The sequence below is a fragment of the Pantherophis guttatus genome, chromosome 2 (assembly GCF_059756535.1).
Source record: "Pantherophis guttatus breed Tessera chromosome 2, ASM5975653v1, whole genome shotgun sequence".
Taxonomy (NCBI): Eukaryota; Metazoa; Chordata; class Lepidosauria; order Squamata; family Colubridae; genus Pantherophis; species Pantherophis guttatus.
In genome coordinates, this window is record NC_142064.1 from 120018202 (window position 1) to 120040085 (window position 21884).

Consider the following 21884-nt stretch of genomic DNA (forward strand, 5'->3'; position numbering starts at 1 on the left):
AGTTTTGAACCCCTTTGGGAAAAGAGAAGTCTAAATCAGAAGGGCAATTCAACTCAGCTCACCAAGTCAGTTTAGGGCTGTTTATAACCTCCTACTCTCTCATCCTGCAGGATGTAAAAGCCCTGCGCTCAATGCCTCTGATTGGGTTCGAAGTAAGCCTTCCTGAGCCCAGCGAACGGGTGGACCGACGCCATGCCTTCCGGATCAGCCAGAGCCATCTGTGTTGGTATTTCAGCCCTGAGACTGAGGAGCTGCGGCAGCGATGGATGGAAGTGTTGAGCAGGGCAGGCCGCGGAGAAGAAGCAAAGACACCACCTTCAATTTTGGAGGCCGACGAGGATACAGAAGCAGAGAGAACCTAAGGCATGGGCCTGAGGAACTGGGAAAAATGGACTCTGCCCACATGGGGACCTTGCTCACTATTCTCTAACCAGTATACTTGAAATTATTTTTCCTTCTTCCTCTTTCTCTCTAGCACTTTCTCGGTTCTTTTTGTCAGCATCTGCCATAGCCATCTGACCTGTCCTCAGCCATGATGTTCTCTGCCATACCCCAGCCATAGGGATAAAGCACATGCACTGAGATTTGCTCCAGGCCAGTTCTTCCCACACCATAGCATGCAGTAACCCACACTCCGCCCCCTCCAACTTAGTTCCTTTCATGTTCTCTTCTGTGCATGGAAAAACTGATTTGAGAAAGTGATTTCTTCTTCTAAGAATGTGCTTCCCCCTTCTTTTACCTCTTGGACCAAGATCTGCTCTTCCAATTCCCCCACTGCTTATTTAGCACTTACTGAACTCCAGTGATTTGGGAAGACAAAAAATGGGGGGGTGTCCTTTCTCAAGTATGTTTGCCTCTTTGTTTGATAACTTATTCCTCTAATTCCCCATCTCTGAGATTATGTAGGGTGTTTCAGTCTGTTGCAGATTTGATAGTTAGGCAATTTTCCATTATAACTTGAAGCCATTCTACCAGTCTTGATTTTTGTGCCAAATGGGAGTAAATCTGGGTTGGGTTAGATTGAGAGAAGGGAAAAAAAAGATGGTCTTTACCTTTGTACAGCTTCTGTTTTGAGGATAAATTCTTCCTCATCACAAGAACTCATGAGTTGGCTACATCCCCTTATTAATTTTCTGTTACAACTTTGTGGAATCCTAAGACTGATTTCAGTTCCACTGAACTCAAGCTGTAAAATCCTTCAGGAACCATTTGGATAATGCCCACTCTTCTAATTTGGCTCTTTTTTGAATTAAATTGAATGGCAAAAGAGAGCTATAGTTAGCTACTATTAATGGATTATCAGGTGGGTGCTTGTGTCCATTGTTGGACCAGATCTCCTATCATTTTTCATCACTTGGCCATATTGGCAAGAACTGATGGAAGTTGAGAGTGCTGCAACCACTGGAGGGTCATATCTCACCTACTACTGATCTAAAAAAGCATCTATAAAATGTCATCTTTCTGAGGATCACGGAGCATAGACATGCTAAGGGAAAAAGTTTCTACAGTGAACAGTAGAGATGCTAGACTACATACATAAAGTGGGAATACGACTAAGAGTTTACAAGAGTCCAGAGACTTCAAATCTCATTCATTTCAATGTCAGCATTTCACCCCAACTTATTTAACAACGGGTCTATGCCTCCAGTGGCTTGTGAACTCTCAATAATAGGGCTGGGGAGATTAGACGTCTTGGGTCAAAGCAAAGATGCAGAAAGAAGTTTTCAAATTTATCAGCAACTTCCATTCAGGTGGCCCATGGGAGAGAATGAGGAAGAGTTGAGAATATATTTTGCCTTGGAATTCTTTTAAGGATTGGTGAAATACAGACCATGGCCAAATTGCTACAGACTGCCAAAGTCTTGGCTTAAGACCCATGAATATTAGAATATGGTGCTAGTGCAGTATTAATTTCTCCATTAACACATACTGTAGTCCTTGCCTTATGACCACAATTGAGCCAGATTGCCAAGTGAGAGTTAAGTGGCTTTTGCCCCATTTTATGATCTTTCTTGCCACAGTTGTTAAGTGAATCATTGCAATTGTGTAGTAACATGGTTAAGTGAACTTCGCTTCTCCATTGACTCAGAAGGTTGCAAAAGGTGATCACATGACCCCAGGACACTGCAACCGTCATAAATATGAGTCGATTGTCAAGTGTCTGAATTTTGATCGTATGACCATGGGGATGTTGCAATGGTCGGAAGTGTGAAAAATAGTCATATTTAACTTTTTCGATGCCATTGTAACTTCAAATGACCACTAAATGAACTGTTGTAAGTCGAGAACTACCTATAAGCAAAAGCAGCCTTTTTCAATAACCAAATTCAGAGCTCAGAGTTGCTTATAGCCATGGTAGCACAGTGGTTAGAATGCAGTATTGCAGGTTTTTAACTGCCGACTGCCAGCAGTTCGATCCTTACCGGCTCAAGATTGACTCAGCCTTCCATTCTTCCAAGTTCGGCAAAATGAGGTCCCAGATTGTTGGGAGCAATATGCTGACTCTGTGAACTGGTTAGAGGGCTGTGAAGCACTGTGAAGCGATATATAAATCTAAGTGCTATTGCTATTTGGTTTTCAAAACACTGCTCAAAAAAAAGGAAAAACATTAGTGAGGTGTGTATTGATTTGCAATTTTAGAAACACTTTATGCTGTTTTCAAGAGCCAGTCTCCAGCATCAAATATCCAGGAAAATACTGTCCCTGACAGAAATGAAGGCATTCCATTGGCAAATAATGTGAAGTTCCCAGCTGGCTTAACATGGATCACTCCTGATCTAGGTAATGGGAAATATATGTGTGTGAGATTCCATACAAAGTGTGGTTATTACAGTAACAGATGAAGTACTCTTCTTTCCTTAAAACTAAATGCAGGTGCTTCCTCTCCCAGACACAATGCACTTAAAATGGCTAAAATTTTAGAGCTCTCTTTTGAGCCTGATTGGACTATCTTGGAAGTTCTTAAAATTCCCTGAGGTATCCCTCTCCTTCCCTCCCTTTTTTGCTGGTACTATTTCAACACACAAATGAGTGGAGATTGTGTGTGTATGTGGGATTTTAAAAAGAAACAAAAACAATCCTTGCCTTATTTTATGTAGGTTTGCTGGTGTTGCTGTTGGTACCCATGGTATTCTTTTATCTTCGCCCTCCTGTGGTGTAGAACTAGTGCATGTAACTTTTATATTAAAAAAAAAAAGGCCTCAGTATTAAGGGATATACAAAATCTTACCAAAATAATATTTTATTGTTGCTCTTGTATAGTGGCTGGCCACTGCAAAGGTTAGGGGAAGGGAAGCTTTTATTGACCAAAACTTCCTGTGTCCTACCATCATGATTTGTGTATTGTCCATTTTACTTTTCGTTTCATTGTTGTATTTTGTTTTTCATTGTTCTTTTTTTTTTTAAATACAAGATTTTTTTCTGTTACACTCTTTTTTTTTCCTTTGAGTAAGAATGAATGCAGTCCTTTCTTTGCATAGTAAGGATGGTTAGATTTTGCCTTCCTGGAAGGAGGGGAAATAGTTGCCTCCTTTCCAATGACTTGAACAAGATGATCGATGAATAGGACACGGCAGGAGAACTTTCTCCATCAAAGAACCTACATTGTTGTTCAATATTTGTTTCAAACTCCAGGAAGAACATCTTCCAATTTTGAGGGGGAAGAAACTTTAAAGATTAAAAATATTTTATGCCAAGTTGAATTCCATTCAGCCTCTGTTAAGTCAGGAGAAAGATACTGTCAACAAAGTGCTTCCAATGTGCCCAGGCTTCTGTGGGAGCCTATCATGTGTCCTATAGGAAAATTCAAGGCTTGGCAGCACAAAGAGTTCACTGCTGCATCTGTCCAGGTCTGCCATAGTTTTTTTTCCTTCATTTCTTTTTCCTCGTCACCAACATCCATCCATCTTCAGTGGTCCTATCTGACAATGGAGACGGGTTGCTTTGTATTCCATTCATGCTGGAACCAGCACTGCAGTCCATGGCCTGAAGGAGGAAGAAACAACAAAGATAATCAATCTGTTCATTTTTCATGGTTTTTTGAATAAACTAATTGGCTCCTGCCATTTGACACAGCAGTTTACTCAAAACAAACGTAGTGCCTAACGTAAGAGCTTCAGTTTATCTTAAAATTTTGTTAATTTTCAACACCAAGTGACTAAGCCTTAATGATACCAGCCTCACGGAAACCTAATCCAGGCAAACTAAATTCTCACAATCCCATAACACAATTTTAAGAATTGGCTGGCTTCAGAATCGACTTATAATTCTTCCATGGCAAATGCATTCTGCAGAACCTATCCCAAAGCCCTTCAGATTTCATTCAGATTTACAAAGTCACTTTGTATGCAGCTTGCTCTGCAGCAGGGGTGAAATCTAAAATTTGTTACTACCGGTTCTGTGGACGTGGCTTGGTGGGGGCGTTAATGTGACTGGGTGGGCGTGGCCAACCTTTTTTTTTTTTTACACTTTTAAAAGCATTTTTTCTACAAGCTTAAGAGGTTGCAGAAAAAATGCTTTTAGAAGCCTCTGACGATCAGGCAACTCAGCTGGGATCGCCAGAGGCTTTTAAAGACATTTTTTTCCCCTACAACCTCTTGGCCGAAGAGGTTGTAGAAAAAATGCTTTTAAAAGCCTCTGACGATCCCAACTGAGCTGCGCGATTATCAGAGGCTTTTTTTTTTTTACTTTTAAAAGCATTTTTTTGGCCAAAGAGATTGTAGAAAAAATGCTTTTAAAAGTAAAAAAAAAAAAAGCCTCTGATAATTGCGCGGCTCAGCTAGGCATGGGGGTGGGTGGGCGCAGGGATTTTTGCTACCGGTTCTCTGAACCACCCGCCGCCATCGCTACCGGATTGGGCGATCCGGTCCAAACCAGGAGCATTTCACCCCTGCTCTGCAGGCTCAATCTTAATTTTCAGAAGAATTTATTCAATACCTCCTCTTCTGTTTCTTGTTCTTCTTCACTGCTGCTTTCAGCAGCTGGCTGAGATTTGGCAACTGCCCTCCTAGCCTCTTGTTTCTTCTGTGCCAGGTGAGTAATGGCATCACGCATTGATGCTATATCTCCCTGATGGCTCTGGCTGAAAAACAGGCACAGTTGCTGGCTTACCTATAGCATGGGAAGAGGGAAAGATTGCTCATTACCTTGGAAGATCCAACAGTTGCTCCATAAACTGGTCTTTCCCACCACCCCTTGCCTCGTCCAACTCAGCATTTGCTGCATGGTATAAAAAACTGCTCAATAAATCAAAGGCTTTGATCAGCATCCCTTCCTCCAGTGAAGAAAAGCGCGTCTAACTTAAAAGCAGTTTCCTCGAGGTCTCTTTTCTCCATGCCAGAAACTGATGTCTCCCAATTATTTTAGCATCAGAAACTAAAGACATGTACAGTTATTGGATAAATTTATGACCAGTTTTAACTATTCTTCCATAGTAATGGATTTATAAATTTGGGCTAAAATTACAGCCACCAAGTAAGCAACATCTAAGAAGTATGTTAGTTAAAAAGGAAACTGCTTCAAACTCTAAAATAAGATGGGTTCACATGTGGTACCAGCCATGGCTTTCTGACAACAATGGCCTAATTCACACTCAATGCTATGCCAAAACAATGGAACTCTTGGTGTTTACATATATATCCAGCTTTGAATCTACAATGTAGCAAATGTCTCTCAGACTACATTTACACAACAAGACTACATTTACACCTTAACAAAAGGTTAACCCAAATTTATTAAATTTAAATGGCTTTGGTTTACATGCCACCTGTACCATTGACTAACTGCATTGGCTGAATTCATGCAACTCACTGAGCCAAAAACTCACTGAATCGCTAGGCAAGCAAACTGTACAAAGCTTTGATTAATTAAAACAACTTTCCAAGTAAAGGCTAATTTTAATCCTTCAGAGCCAAAGGAACATCTGGAGTTGTTTAGCTATTTTTGCAATTAAGGCTTTTTAGCAAGTCTCATCAGCATTAAATATATCTCAAATGATCCAAAAATACCAAAGCTTAAAATAGTTATCCTCCCCTTTTTCATTCTAGCTCATCTCCCCCTTGTCTCCCAGATAATTGTTGGCTCCTAAAGTTAATTCTGGGACAAGCTTTGAGCTTGGCTTTTCTCCAAAGCAATGCCTTCTAGACAAATGAGACAGTTAGAATAAATCATAGTTTACTCAGTAAGCCAAAATGGAACAATTTTTCAAACCATATCAAATCACATTATGATTTACAGCAATGCATGGCCAGTGAGTGGCTGTATACACAATATGCTAAGCTGTGTGTTGAATAAAATACAATGGCCATACAGAGTTCTTATTGTACATGGTTCCACCACATGAATGCTATTGTCTTTGTATTCTGCTCTAGTCTCAAGAATTTAGCTGTCTTGGCAATAGTTATTTCCTCCATAATACATGCAGCACTGGAGGTCCTCTTATCTACACTGTTGTTAATATATATGTCCAAGAACAATAAGGACCAAAAGACTATTCACATGCCATATTTTCCTGTCAGTTTTCTTTCATATCACAGCTTTGGTCATCAGTATTTCTTCAGACTACACCTCTGGGGAAAAAGCAGGGATCTTTTTGTTTTTTAGGTTTAATGTACACATCAATATCTTCACTTACTGGGCACAGCCTCTTTTGTTTGTAGCTGTTTTTAACGAGGACCTTTCTAGTGCCTCAGCCTTTCCTTCGTCAGTTCAGTTATAAACATCTTTCAGTGTATTTGCAAAAGTTATACAAGGAGGTGGCTATTACTTTAAAGACTTAATTTTAAATCAAGAGAGTCTCCCTTTTTAATATTACTGGATGAAAACTGTCTTAGTTTTTCGAACAAACTTCACACCCTTCTAATCTGTATTCAGTTGTAATCTCCAGAGTGGTTTGAAGCTCATACCTATCAATTTTGGCAATAACCTTCAAGTACAGCTAGATTGATTTGTGGAAGGGTGGCGGGTGGCAGCTCATTTACAAATCTTTCTATTTCATTGATTCTGAGTAAACCAAGATAATTAGCTTTAGAGATTATGGTCCAAAAGAGACTAAATATAATTTAAGACTCATAAGCTCATATAAACTCTCTCATTCTCCCTCCACATCCTCCAAAACCGTTACAAAAATAAACCATAAATAGTTCACAAGCCACAATAGCTGCATTTGCATAATACTGTGTTTCTCCAAAAAGACAACCCACCTTGAAAAGAAGCCCTATCACATTTTTGAGCGCATGTGATCAAATTAAGCCCCACCCACAAAATTAGCCCTAATTAAGACCCCGCCCACTCTGGGGTGCAGGGGGTGGGGCGAGGTACACAGGTAAAAAAAAACTAGGGTGGGGATGGGGGGGGTGGAGCTGCCCTACTTACCAGGCCTCGCACACCCTGACACCTGCCTGTTTCTTCTGCGGCCACTTGCACACATCGTCCTGGCCTCTGTTTTGCCTTTAGATGCCTGCCGGAAGGCATCTGAAGGTGAAACGGAGACCGTGGCAATGCATGCAAGTGGCGGCAAGCAGCCGCAGAAAAAGTGGGCCAGCAGCGGGCTCCTGCTGGACGGGGCTGTCGGTGCCATCACCGCAAGGTGAGTCAATAATTAGAACCCTCCAAAAAGAAGGCCTAGCTGTCTTTTCGGGGGTCAAAAGAAAATAAGATCCATATTTTTTTTTGGAGAAACATGGGTATGTTATGCCAAAAATCTGCTTAGTGGCCTCTCTGTGCATCCACTAAGTATTTGTTAAGAATCTTACACTTCTCTAGGAGACTGTCATCTACAGTGCAAAAACTATGACTTAGCATTTTACAAGCACTTGGCTCATCAACTGGCTTTTTCTTCTTCAGAACTGCAATGCTTCCTTATGGAGCAATAGTGCCCCACTGTGGTCAGCTGGTCAGCTGGAGAAGCAAGAACCATTTTAAATCCTAAGCACTAATTTGGCAAGGCTAGGATATAGGTAGTCCTGGACGTAGGGCTGTAGTGGAGCCTCCTCATTACAGTTGTAAGTTGTGACAGTTATAATTTATTTATTTATTTATTTGTTTCCATTTCTATACCGCCCTTCTCCAATAGGACTCAGGGCGGTGAACAGCCAGAGTAAAAAACAGAACATACAAAATTTAAAAACAGTTTAAAATGATTAAATATTTTTGGCCGTAATTTAAAAACAACCCAATTTAAAATCAATTTAAAATTTAACTCAAGCCAGCCCAGCTAGTTGAAATAAATAAGTTTTCAGGGCCCGCCGAAAAATCCGGAGGTCTGTTATTGTACGTATCTCTGGGGGGAGGTTGTTCCAGAGGGTGGGCGCCGCCACAGAGAAGGCTCTCCCCCTGGGGGTCGCCAGCCGACATTGTCTGGCGGACGGCACCCTGAGGAGGCCCACTCTGTGCGAGCGTACTGGCCGGTGGGAGGCTATTGGTGGCAGAAGGCGGTCTCCTAAATACCCCGGCCCTAAGCCATGGAGCGCTTTAAAGGTGGCAATGCAAGTCTTGCAAAAATAATGCAAGTCACCATGTGATGGGACCCATTTTTACTATCTTTTTTACAGAAGTCACAAAATGAGCCCATTGTTTGCTTGGGCAAACAAGGTTTTTGCTGAAAACTTGAAGTAAATGCCAGTTTTTGGTGAAAATACTGTAAAACATGGTTATGCAACTACAAACTGCTACAAATGACTTTTAGGTGACCATTGGAACCTTGGAACTGGGTTGTAAGTATCTTTGAGGGGTATCTAAGTGACTAGTTATAAGTCAAGGACTGTGCTGTGTGGGATTTAGCATGTTGCACTCATCCAACTAATAACTGCGGCTCAGTCAGCAACTTATACCTTAATGCAATACATGAATCCACACACTTCGTTGTAGAGTCCTTGGTGCTCTCTGAGCTTGGTTGTAATGCTCGTAGGTGTTTCATTACTCAACTAGATAACATCAATGTTAGTAATTGGATACCCAGACAACTTTATCAAAATGTGGCTAATCATTCATTATAGCACAACCAACACAGTGTTCTCCTATGAAAAGGAGAACACTGCCATGCATCTAAAACTTCTCAGAGAAAAATCAACACACTATTATAACTATGTGACATCACTAGAGCATACAAACTAAAACCCTCCAAAATATCTTAAATGAACCAAAAGATCCAGCAGCCCAAGGAAAAGAAACTTACAGAACAAGACACTATCTAAGAAAGACAGGCAGAAGACTAAGCAGAGTGTACCCATGAACATCAAAGACATGATGAAAACTCAGTCTCACAATGCATGGACAGACTCAACCACAATTTCAACTGGGAAACTATGAGCATCCTAGGTCAAGCCAAATCTAAAAATACTATGAAATTCCTGGAAGTTTGGCAATTAGCCATCAACAGACACATCAAAATATTTACAGGTCATTCAAAAGAGATAATAAAAAGAAGGAAACATAAAGACTAATACATATCCCCTGCACAACACATAGATAAGCATGGATTAACACCAGACAATCATACAGAAAACAGTACCCTCATCAAGGAACTACCAAGAAAACCACACCATCACCAACATTGGCAGGACAACCTACTGCCTATAAACAGGGAGCAAACCCCATAATCACTAGCACCAGTATTATCTAGTTGAGTAATGAACTGTCAGTGAGCAAACCAAGGTCAGAGAGCACCAAAGACTCCGCCACAGTTCAACAGAATATGTTCTGTTTAGTTGGGATAAAGTTGGATGCTGCTAGGCAATTGATGAGAGCTCAGATGGATTAATTATTTCACAGTAATTTCACACAGATGTTTATTAGCAACCCTGTTACATCGCACAGGCCATAATAAAATAAGCATCTTGTTGTTGATTCCAGGTACGTAAGTGTTTAAAAATAACCAAGGCTGTCATATTCTGTCACCATCACCTTAACTCCAACATGTACTTTGCTGAAACTGCAAAGCTGTGCAAGCACTGTTAAAAGCACAGGTTCTCTAAGGAGGTACTGACAGGCACAACAAGTCCTCCCCTTCTCCCAAGTACCTTTTCAACAACAAGCAGCACAATCTTACTTAAAACATTTCCTGGAGCAAAAGGGAGGCATGGGAGAAAGGCACAAATATAACTTTTCTTCCTGGCAAATGCAGGCTACATTTTGTTCAGTTTTGCAAGGAACAATATTCAGTTGCAGTAAAGTTGCAGTATGGGCAAACCTCCTCACCTGTTGAAGACTTAAAAAAAGAATACAGTGATACAAGTAGTCCTCGAGTTACGACCACAACTTAGCCTAAAATGTATCGCCCCATGTTACAACTTGCCGGAGTTGTTAAGTTAGTCACATGGTTGTTAAGTGAATCTGGATTCCCCACTGATTTTGCTTGTCCGAAGGTCACAAAGGCTGATCACATGATCCTGTGACACTGCAGCTGTCATAAATAAGAACCACTTGCCAAGCATCTGAATTTTGATCATGTGATCATGGGGGATGAAGCAATGGTTGTAAATGTGAAAAACGGTCATAAATCACATTTTCCAGTGCCGTTGTAACTTTGAACAGTCACTAAATGAACTGTTGTAAGCCGAGGACTGACTGACTGACTGACTGACTGACTGACTGACTGTCTGTCTGTCTGTCTGTCTGTCTGTCTGTCTATCTATCTATCTATCTATCTATCTGTAAGCCAACTTGCAAGAAGTTTTATGAAGCATCTCAACAGGTGCATCAATTAATGTTGGAAAAAGCTCTTGATCTGTCTGAAAGCTTTCAAAGACAGAATGACTGAGAAATTATCTACGTGTGGGGCCATTAAATCCCCACATAAATTCTCTAACTGCACATTACCCAGGAAAAGCATAGACAGTCAGAGGGGAGGAGAGGAGAGGAAAAACAGCACTTTTCTTTCCTTTGCAGAGTAACAAACGAATACCTGAGCCAAGCTTCCATCTTCTATTATAGTGTTAAATTCATTGTTCATCAATTCAGCAAGGAAGTCCTCTATCTCCTCTGGTTCAAGGTCAGCTGTAAAGAGATTGGACACAGAGTCAAATAACAGAATTGCACAGGGATTTTCAAAGATGACTAGGGTTAAACGGTTTCTAGACTACTGGCTATTGTTCCATCCAATGTAACCCTCCAAGTCTCCATGAGGAAAGCATACAAGCCAGTTCCAGGCCTTTTAATTGTACTCATTAAGCTTTACTAACTTGCTAAAATAAGGAACATACGATAGGGTTTCTGATCCTAGATCCTCTAGCAATGTTGATCGAGGATACTAGGTGGTCATTATTATCCTTAAAGTGATAGCCCAGTTCATGCTTTTGAAACTATAATAAATTTGAAGAGTTATCTCAGTTTTTAAATGTTACATTTTAGAAGGTTCATCGTGGCAGGGAGGATTCTAACTCCCAAGGGCTTCATATAAAATTCAAGACCTGCCATTCTGTGTCATACATAAGACAAGTTTCAGGTTCAGGCTCTTCATCTAGCAACGAACGACTAAAAGATCAGAATATTCGTAATTACAGGTACGTCATGGGCCATCTACCATTCAGGCAACAGGACAGAATCTCACCATTGCTTTCAAAGTATTGCTCCACAGCCTCCACCATCCATTCAGCTTTCTCTTGGCTATGTGCCCCTCCAAAGCCATTTTCAACTGCTATCTGCAATTGGAAAAAGACAAGGAAATGTTCATAAACAGCAACTGGCCACTGGCGCAACAAAGGGTTGCTTGGGGTGATAATTGGCACGAATAAATAGCAGCACAGAATTATCTAGCCAGTTCTAACAGTCCTTGGCTGAGCTCTAATAACAAAGCTAATTTGTCCTCCATGTTACTTGTTTAGATTCAGGAATCGAACTAGGGAAAAGCCACATTTTTCCTGCAATGTGGGTGTCAATAAAAGTCTATTGGCATTACCAAAAGACACATATCCTTGGGATAATCTTGAAGCATTCTTTTTCTTTTTGTAGATATAAGATTAAGTAAATTCATATAAACGTATGTCGTTTGCTCGACAGCTAAACTAACAATACAAGGCAAGGAGCATAACTGATCTTTTATTACATTTATTCAGATTTTTACCTTCTATATATACTTTCCTTTTGGTCATGGTCAGACTGACTTTATTAAATCATTATAGTTTTCAATTCTGTTACGTATGAGACGTGGCTTCAAATGCTTTCTAAATTATTTTCTCAAGTAGAACATGCTAGCTAACTGCCTTTCCTCACTAGTTAGCTGCACACAAGCTGTGTCCTTTACTACAGAGCTTACCTCCTTTGCCAATAGTTTCAGAATAACAGAAAATTACCATATAAGGAGTATACTTGTACAGCGTACTAACACATGTCCAGAATGGGGAAATCTAAACAGTGAAAAGCATCTGAGTAGGAGTTGTACCTTGAAGTTGAAAGTTCACTTTCTGAATATATTGGTATTATTAGTTTACATAATAATATAATATGCATTTGTTTACTGAAATGCTTTTATTCTTGACCAGACTGGAACAAGGTTTACATAACTATGGTGAACCAAATTTATTGGTGGAAAGTGGTACAATTTCTTCTAAGTTCATTCCCTGGATAAATAATTTAACATCTTACTGTCGTCATCTCAACAAAAAAGTTACTTCCTCTCTCCTAGTTTCTGTCCAGACAACATATTTTATATATTGTATTTGTATGGGAGGTAATTATATTCTATCTCTATATTCTAACTGAGTAAATGCTCAGTTGGTTATGAAGAATTAAATATTTATCATCCTGTTATATGAACAGACTGGTTAGGTTTGCATGCCATAATGTATTATTAGATGGCCAACCCATAGTTTAGCCTATCACAATGGGTTCCTTTCAAATCCTGCTGTGCTGCCTCAATGTAGCAGGCTGGGGTGAGGTGGGTTGTTGTTCTTGGAAGGAATGAGGGAAGGATACTGGGGGTGTCTTTCAAGAATACAAAGCTCATCCTAGCTGCTCAGCTAAAATAGGCAGGTGCCTGTCTACACTGGGCAGCAAAAATATATAGGATGATCACTTTAATGACAAGGCCAAAGGCATCATTTTATACTGCGCAGAAAAAGGCAACGGTAAACTACAGGTAGTCCTTGACTTACAACTATTTGTTCAATTATACATTTCTTTGAATTTGAAACAGAACTGAAAAAAGTGACTTATGACCAATTCTCACACCTATGACCATTACAGCATCCCCATGGTCACGTGATCAAAATTCGGATGTTTGACAACTGGCATGTATTTATGATGATTGCACTGTTCCAGGGTCATGTGATCACCATTGCAAACTTCCCCAAGGTTGTGGTCAAACGTGAAGGACTACCCACACTCCTGCATTTTACCTAGAAAACCATATGGCTAGACAAAAACTGATTGACACTCTAGTGCATAATTGACCTTACAGTACCTGAAGATGGCTCCCTCGTGTCAAATGGCACTCAACACACTATTGAGGAAAAGCTGAACATCCTTTGGAGTACTAATGGTATTTATGAAGTGGCTAGATTAAAACTTCTAGGATGACTAATTCTGATATTGCCATGCAAGGAAAAAAAATCTGAAGCTGAAAATCAGAATTATGGTGGGAGCATGGAAATTAAGAAGCATGAATGTGGGAAGGCTCAACACAGTAAAAACTGAATCAGTTACACACACACATATTTGGTGTCAGCATCTTGAAATGGACTGGAATTGGACACTTTTAGGCCAACTATCAATTTCCTACTCAGGAAACAGAAGCAGAGACTTAACAGAGTGTACAGCTGTCACACAATATTCTTAATTTCCTATATTAGCAAAATAGCTTTTAGGAACATTGATGCTGAACAGACTTATACACAGGACAGAAGATACCAGATGGTTTTAGAAAAGATGAGGAGCAAGAACCATTATTGCTGCTGCACACAAAGAAAACTAGCAAAAAGGTCAGTATGTGCTCCATTGATTATAGAGAAGCCTTCAGTTATGTTGATCATGTCAAGCTGAGAAATGTGCTTAGAAAAATGGGAATCCGAAAACACCTTCATATCCTCATACAAAACCTATGCAAGATCGGGAAGTCTCAGTGTGAAGCTAAACAAACTGATTCCAGGCTGACAAGATGGGAGATAATTCTTCTCTTACCTATTCGACCTATGTGCAGATTATACAGTCAAGGAAGACAGACGGGAAGAAGACGAGCATGGCTTTGAAAATGGAGGAAGAAACATCAAATGCCTAGTGATGCTACTCTGACAGCTGAAAATGCAAAACATCTGCAAGCTGTAGTAATGAAAATCAAAAAACAATGGTTGCCACATAATGGTTGTCTAGGAGCCCTAATATGCTGCCTTAATAGTATTTGTATCCCACCTTTACTGTTTTTACATATAACTCAAGTTGGGGAACATATCCAACACACCTTCCTCCTACAATTTCCCCACAAGTATGTCAGAAATAAGCAGGGAGGAAAAAGAAAGGCACTGATGTAGTGATTAAAGCACCAAACTAGAAATTGAGTTGTGTCCTGCTTTGCTTTTGGCATGAAGCCCAGTTGGGTAACTATGGCCCTAGGAAGAAGCCAATGGCATATCACTTCTGAACATCTTGCCAAGAAAACTGCAGGGACTTTTCAAAGCAGTCTGCAAGAATCAGCATTGATTTAAAGGCCCGCACAATAAAAGTGGGAGGATCAAGATAGATACACAAGTCAAGGATAACACAATTCCAATGGACATGTTTATTCAGGATTAAACTAGACCAAACTGCTTAGGTTCATATGACACTGTAAAACATAAACTTACACATATGGGAGTTTCACACAACATATTAGGCTAAAATTCTATCAGCTGCTTTGTGACTCAGATGCTGTGGGTACATAACAACACATGCCAACATATCTCTTTTGCAGTAAAAGCTCTAAAGAAAAATGCATATGGATGTTATTTTCAGTTCCATAAGTAAACAAAAAGGAAATTAAATTATCAGCAGCAAGGTAGATGGATTCAGTTACAATGGCCATGTGTGCATCACTGGGAGACCTGAAAAAAAAACAAGTTATCATGAAGAAAATAGGAGATTGCAAGGAGTCAAAGTTGCAAGGAGTCAAAAACGACTTGGTGCCATATAATCAATGAATAAATTAAGCTTGATTTCTGGAAACAGCCTTAGTTTTTAGCAACCATAGAAAAGAACTGGTTCTCCGTGCGCGATTTCACTAAATAAGCACCAATCTAAAAGCAACCTCATCTACCAATTCATTTATACACATTCACACCAACGAAATCCATTTGAACAACTTCATATCTCAACGTAAGGGGCAGTGTTTATACAACACGGTAATCTATGATTTTTAAGATACCACCATTGGGGACTGCTATATCCGGGGCTGCAAAAATCCCGACAATCACTAAGCGGCAGTAAAGGCATAAAGGTTTCTCTATTTTTCTGCCGCCCTGTGGCCGTCGGCGTTTTATAGGTAGAAACAGTAGCCTACCACAGCTGACTGCCAATGCATAATCCACTAAAACAAAAACTAAGAAATCACAATTGCCATTTGTTTTGCTTGCCAAATCGGGGTGAGGCTGAGAAGTCGCCCCTCCAAACAAGTTGTTCTCTACCTTTCCCAATACTATACTCACTGCTCCCTTCCTGTAACTGCAAGCTCAAAAATAGTGTTTATTCTGTATTCGACAGCTCTTCCACCGTCCGCTCACCCACCCACCCACCCACGCCTTTTCTCGTTACCGGGAAAGGCTCCTAACCTGCAACACGGCCCAGCCGTCCAACACCGCTTGCACGCCCTGCCTGAAAAGGCCACGTGCCTCCTCCTTCGGCGTCGCCATGTCAGCGGCAGGCAGCAGGAAGTCAATCCCGGAATGATCGATCAACTCGTCTGGAAGAGAAAAGTAGACCTAAATAAACGCCTGCAGAGTCAGCCAGAGCTTCGGGGGTTTCTCCTCTTCATCAAATGACACCGATCGAACACTTCGAATGTTGCCTTTCTACCAGGCGGTTTATACATAATATAACGTTCTATATTTCATTAGGGATTTCAATGAGCTCAAGTGCCAAATTCTCTCTCCTGAAATACTCATCCATTGTCCAGTAGTTGAAACTGAAGAAGGGTTTTAAACTTTGTTTGAAGATTAACAGAGTTGGAAGGGACCTCCTAGGTCAGTTTTCCCAAACTTGACCCTTTGAAGATGTATGGACTTCAACTCCCAGAATTCCTCAACCAGGCATACTATTCCTCAACCAGGCATACTGGCTGGGGAATTCTGGGAGTTGAAGTCCATGCATCTTAAAATAGCCAAGTTTGGGAAACACTGTCCTAGGTCATCTTGTCCAACCCACCCACCCCCACCCAAGCAGGAGACCCTGTCTACACCATTTATGACAAATGGCAGTCCAGTCTCTTCTGGAAAGCCTCCAGTGTTGAAGCTCCCACAACTTCTGAAGGCAACTTCTGTTCCATTGGTTGATGGTTCTCACATATTTGCCTACAGTACTGTAGTTGGATCAGGGACTGAAATCTTGTGGATAGTCATGTTTCTTAGCCTGAAAGCTTGTGAGCGAATGGCTTCAGAAACTCAGAAGCACACTGGATTAAGGAATTAAATGGAAGTTACATCCCTAGAGAGAGTAAGAATCATTTATGTGTTTTTGCACATAAAATGTGGTTGCCCAGTTTGTGGCTATGTTAATGTGTTGTGCGGCTATGCAGTTACATGGGTATACTTAGGCAGCTGGGTGAATTTTTTTAAAAAAAACTAGTTCAGTTGTAGTTAACAATGGGTTAGTTTAGCATGCTATGCAAACTTAGCCAGATTTCACTTTATTGAATAATAGTTAAACTTATTCCTGAACGAACATAAATACACGTTTTGACTTTTTCCCTTAATGATTGCATTTGCAAAGTACATCTAACCACATGCTACATTTTAGTCTAAAATGTTGTGCCTATCCTTCTAGTTAGGTTATGGAATCACTGCAAGCAATTCCATACAGGTATTAAGCATACCCAGACAATTGGGTTTAGTTGACCAAGCACATCATAATATCACAGTAGATAAAACATATAACCTTGAAAGACATAACTTAGGAACTATTTTGTAACACATTTTACTATGCTGCCCTGAGTCTTCGGAGAGGGGCGGCATATAAATTGAATTAATTAAATTTAATTAAATTAAATAAATTGAATTAATTAAATGTTGAAAGTGAAGACAATTCCATTAAAATGTTAATGAGAATGATAATACTTTTAAAACTATCAGCACAGGGATCAGTAATAAAGTTTGTGAAAGGTTTGTTCCAGATAAATTAGAATCTACTGTATTTAATGCTGGATTATAACTCCCATTATATCTCTATAACATGGAGAGTATTAGAATAATGAACGTCTGCATCAACTAATTAAATTGTAACTATTGCCTTCCAGATATCCTACAATACATTCCTATCATACTGGCAAAGGATAATGGGAACTAGACTACAAGAAATCAGAAGAGAATGGAATATTGAAGATCTGTACTATAGGTAGTCTGTTAGGTTCAAAGAAGACACATTGTTGTGCACTGCACAACAATGCATCTGTGGACATGGATGTGGCTCTGCAATCCCAGTCTGGAAGTGCAGAGTCTAGCACATTGAGGGCACTGGAAGTCCATTGTTGTAATAACTCTGGTACTGTGACACTGCTCACAGTTTTCTATCAGTTTTTGGCTGTGCCTGTCTTCAAAGCCAGTGGAGGCTTCATAGCATGACTTGCCCCTGGTTTCTGTCAGCAGCCACAGCTTCTAGTTCCTTTGGCTAGATGTCATAGTGATGTAGGATTTCCTTCACTGTATCTTTGTAGCAGTAGCATGGATGACCTCGAGGGCTCTTCCCAATCTCCAGTAGAGAGCAATTGAATATGCATATGATAGTCATCCATTCTTATGATGATGATGATAATAATAATAATAATAATAATAATAATAATAATAATAATAATAATAATAATAACAACAACTTTATTGTCATTGTACGTGTATACACAGTATACCAATACAAAAAAATTCACTTAACACCCAAAGACCAGGTCCAACACACATAACAATCCCCAAACACACTCCCACCCACCACAATTCCCCACCCCTAAACCACCCAAACATCCATACAACAGACCAAGTAATACTGTCCAACAGCTCACTGATAGTGGCCCTTTAGTTCATTGTTGAGTGCAATTATAGCTCTGGGATAAAAACTATTCAGAAAACGTGGTCCGAGTTTTAATTGTTCTGTATCTTCTGCCAGAAGGCAACAGTCCAAAAAGATTGTAAGCAGAATGTTTATGCAATCTGAGAATGTTATGCAACTTTCTCAAACAGCGAGATTTGAAGATGTCGTCCAGGGCTGGTAGCTGGAGCCCGATGATATTCTGGGCAGTTTTAATGATTCTCTGTAGAGCTTTTTTGTCCGCTACAGAGCTGCTCCCATACCATGCAAGAATGCCATATGTCAGGACACTCTCAATGGTGCTGCAATAGTAGGACAGAAGTAGATGCTGAGATAGATTTATCTTCCTGAGCATTCTCAGGAAGTACAGCCTCTTCTGTGCCTTCTTCACAAGAATGTTAGAATTCATAGTCCATGAGAAGTCCTTCGAGATATAAATGCCCATAAATTTAAAACTACCCACCCTCTCCACCTCCTCACCATTTATGTACAATGGTAAATGTACACCTCTCTTCCTCCTGAAGTCAATTATAAGTTCTTTAGCTTTTGTGGTGTTAAGTGTGAGATTATTTTCATTACACCACAATGTCAGCCCTTGTACTTCCTTCCTGTAAGCAGACTCATGTCCCACCCTCCACATCTGGGCCTTTATATTTATTTTATTTATTTATTTTATTTTATTTTTGAATTTGTATACCGCCCTTCTCCCTAAGGACTCAGGGCAGTGTACAGCCACATAAAAACATAGAGTACAAATATTAAAATACCATTAAAAGATATATATAAATTTGGCCCCATAATTAAAAATCGTAACAAACCAATTAAAACATTTAAAAAGTGTTAGGCCAGCCCGGCTTGCTGGAAAAAGAAAGTTTTAAGGGCATGGCGGAAGGCACCGAGGTCTTGGATTCTCCTTATCTCAGAGGGCAGTTGATTCCAGAGGGTAGGTGCCCCCACAGAGAAGGCTCTCCCCCTGGGGGTCACCAGCCTGCATTGTTGTTGACAACAGAGTCCAGAACTCATATCCATATAGGGGAGAAGGGATAATTCCAGCTCTGTAGATTTTCAGCTCTATGGAGTTAGGGATGGCTGTGTTGACTGAACACTCTACTGAAGTACACAGCTACTTGAGATGATGCTTCCCAAGTATTTGAAAGGTAAACACTTTCAAATTTGTCAGTTGGATGTTGTCAAGAGTGATTTTTGGTTCTGTGGGGGTTGTTATATGGCATGGGCTAGTAAAAACTTCAGTCTTGTTAGGCTTATAATCAGGCTGAAGTGCATAGCAGTGCCTGAGAATTAGTTAAGTGTCAACTGTAGATAATTATCTTTTGGTGCCAGAAGTGCACTCATCATCAAAGAGAGTTTCTTGAATGATTGTATGGAGGCACTTCATCCATGCATTCAAGTGGTGAAGGTCAGAGTTGTCCAATCAGTATCTACTGTAGTATACATTCCCTCTAGACTCTGCACTGCATGTGGCAATAAACAAGTAAAGAACAGATTTAACAAGACTGGGGCTAGCACATAGCCCTGCTTTACCCCATTAGAAATGGCAAATGCAGCTGACATATCACCATTATAAAAGACTGTTCTGTCATTCAGTTGCGGAATAACTGAATTAACTTCATGAATGAATTTCCATGGTATTCATGTCTCAAGATGGTCAAAAGAGCCTCCTGGTTTAAACTGTCAGATATCTTTGTTAATTGAGATTGCTTCTATATTAATATATTTGATCCCATTACACTCTATTATTTGGATTCATATAATATGCTGAAACATAGGCTACTGGCTCCCATTTCAGCCAAGTGTTATACAAATCTATTACCTACTTGATGTGTGGTTAGTTTACAGTTCAAAAAAGGGGATGAATTTAATAAATTATGATTGTTTAACCACTGAGTTAACTACTATGGGGGGAGGGCAAAAATCCAGACATTAACTACAACTCTGCTTCTAGATTTATACATACCTACCTACCTACCTACCTATAAAACAGATATCGGAGTGTAATTTAAACTGATCATTCCACGCTTTGGAGTAAGCTCCACTGAATTTTATAGGATTAATTCTAATTGAACATGTATATGATTACTCTGTGCATTTAAGAGGAAAAAAGTCCTATATGAATTCCTCAAGGATAGGAGGATGCCTTCCAGTTGACCTGGACTATAATTATTAGCGCATTCCAAATCACTATGGCAACTGGAAATTAGTGGAGTTGTGTCCAATATATAGGGAGTGAGCCAGGTTATGAAAGGCTGAATAGAGTTTTGCAGATGGAAGCATGTATTTTCTTCCTAGCTTTTCTTGCAAGTGTGGGTTCTGCTTTTTTCTGATCAAGTGTTGATCCATTTGGTTGCGACAGGAATTGACCAACCAGCTTGTTGACTGAGCCTGATATCCTGGGCTAAGAGAATGACTGGCTCAAAGTTACCCAGCCAGCTTTCATGCCTAAAGTGGAACTAGAACTCGCAATCTCCTAGATGTTTTAACCACTAGACTAAACCCACTCTTAGATGGAAAGATAAAGGTCCGTTTTAAATTTTCTGCTGACATTAATTGGATTGGTCATAAATATGATAACATCATATACTTAATCATATACATATTGTATATGTGGACATTTCCACACTGCCACTATGATAATATGAAAGCCTGTCATTGTTAGAGATACAGGCAGTAGTGAGATTCAAATAATTTAAGAACCGGTTCTCTGCCCTAATGATTTCTTCCAACAACCAGTTTGCCAAACTGTTCAGAAAGTTAACAATCAATTCTCCCAAAGTGGTGCGAATTGGCTGAATCCCACCACTGGATACAGGACCATGGCACTGGCTGGAATATGATATGGATCATTATATGAATTATAATATAGGCACTGTACAGTCAATCCTGGGAATTCGATAAAACTAAGGGAACTAAATAAGGGGAAAAATACATGCATTTAAAATCCTGTCCATTATCTTAAAACACATTCACACTAAACAATAAATAGTGACAGGCTTGATAAAAAATTAATTTGCTTTGCTGCTTTCTACTTTCTTATATACAAGAATAAAATCCTGGGATTTCAGAGCCTAACCATTTCTCCTAACATTTCGCTGGCTTTATCTTTGGTCATATCTGAATTACCCTTTCAAAACCACCTCAAGTCTGAATTCAGTGATCATTAATTGTCCAGATTGACTATTACTTTTTCCTGGTTTCAGAAACCAAAACCGATTTTATTTTAAAAATATTTTTTATGTTTGTATTCTCTGTGAAAAAAAAACGATGGTTTATAATGCACGAACCCAGAAAGGTAGATTCATACTGCAATATCTAGTTTAAAATGACAGAATTCTACTAGGGGGGCGTGGGAGGGGGAGGAATCGCATTGAAGTCAAAAGGAGGTAGGCCCAGTCACTGTACGAGGGATTGTAACCTATTTCATCCTTGCAACAATTTTAATATGTTGTTTTAGTGCAATATACGTATTACATGTTTAATTTGGGCGGCACTTGGGCCATCACATAACACATACAATTTTCAATTAAGCAAACCCAACAAAATGGCCGATATTCAATTCCGACCACTGTATGCTTCTCCGCGCAAATAAAACACACGATACTACCATTCCCAAGAAACTCTGCGCGAACGAAGTCCAATGGAGTTAGACCGAAGGCGCCAGCGAAGCAATCGAATCGACG

At 39.9% G+C, this 21884-nt stretch overlaps 2 protein-coding genes across 3 annotated transcripts in view; one reads left to right on the top strand and one right to left on the bottom strand.

Annotated features, from left to right (window-relative positions):
- FGD1 (FYVE, RhoGEF and PH domain containing 1) overlaps positions 1-3426 on the top strand; it is a 64916-nt gene extending 61490 nt beyond the window's left edge. For both annotated transcript variants that reach the window (XM_034434108.3, XM_087888683.1), the window contains exon 18: positions 111-3426. In XM_034434108.3, the coding sequence (XP_034289999.2) occupies positions 111-362 (252 nt within the window). In that variant the 3' untranslated portion in view covers positions 363-3426. The remainder of the gene's footprint in view (positions 1-110) is intronic.
- On the bottom strand, positions 3226-21884 carry TSR2 (TSR2 ribosome maturation factor). Its single transcript, XM_034434107.3, has 6 exons — positions 21809-21884; positions 15732-15862; positions 11546-11636; positions 10901-10992; positions 4936-5109; positions 3226-3984 (listed from the first exon to the last, which is right to left on the bottom strand). The coding sequence occupies exons 2-6, from the start codon at positions 15810-15812 to the stop codon at positions 3871-3873; spliced, it is 552 nt and encodes a 183-aa protein (XP_034289998.2). The 5' UTR covers positions 15813-15862; positions 21809-21884; the 3' UTR covers positions 3226-3870.

Coding starts and splice junctions, on each gene's coding strand:
- TSR2 (XM_034434107.3), bottom strand. CDS start 15,812: ATGGCGACGCCGAAGGAGGAGGCACGTGGCCTTTTCAGGCAGGGCGTG. Junction 10,993..11,545: donor GCAATACTTTGAAAGCAATG/GTGAGATTCTGT, acceptor ATCTCTTTACAG/CTGACCTTGAACCAGAGGAG. Junction 5,110..10,900: donor AAGATGGAAGCTTGGCTCAG/GTATTCGTTTGT, acceptor CCCATGCTATAG/GTAAGCCAGCAACTGTGCCT.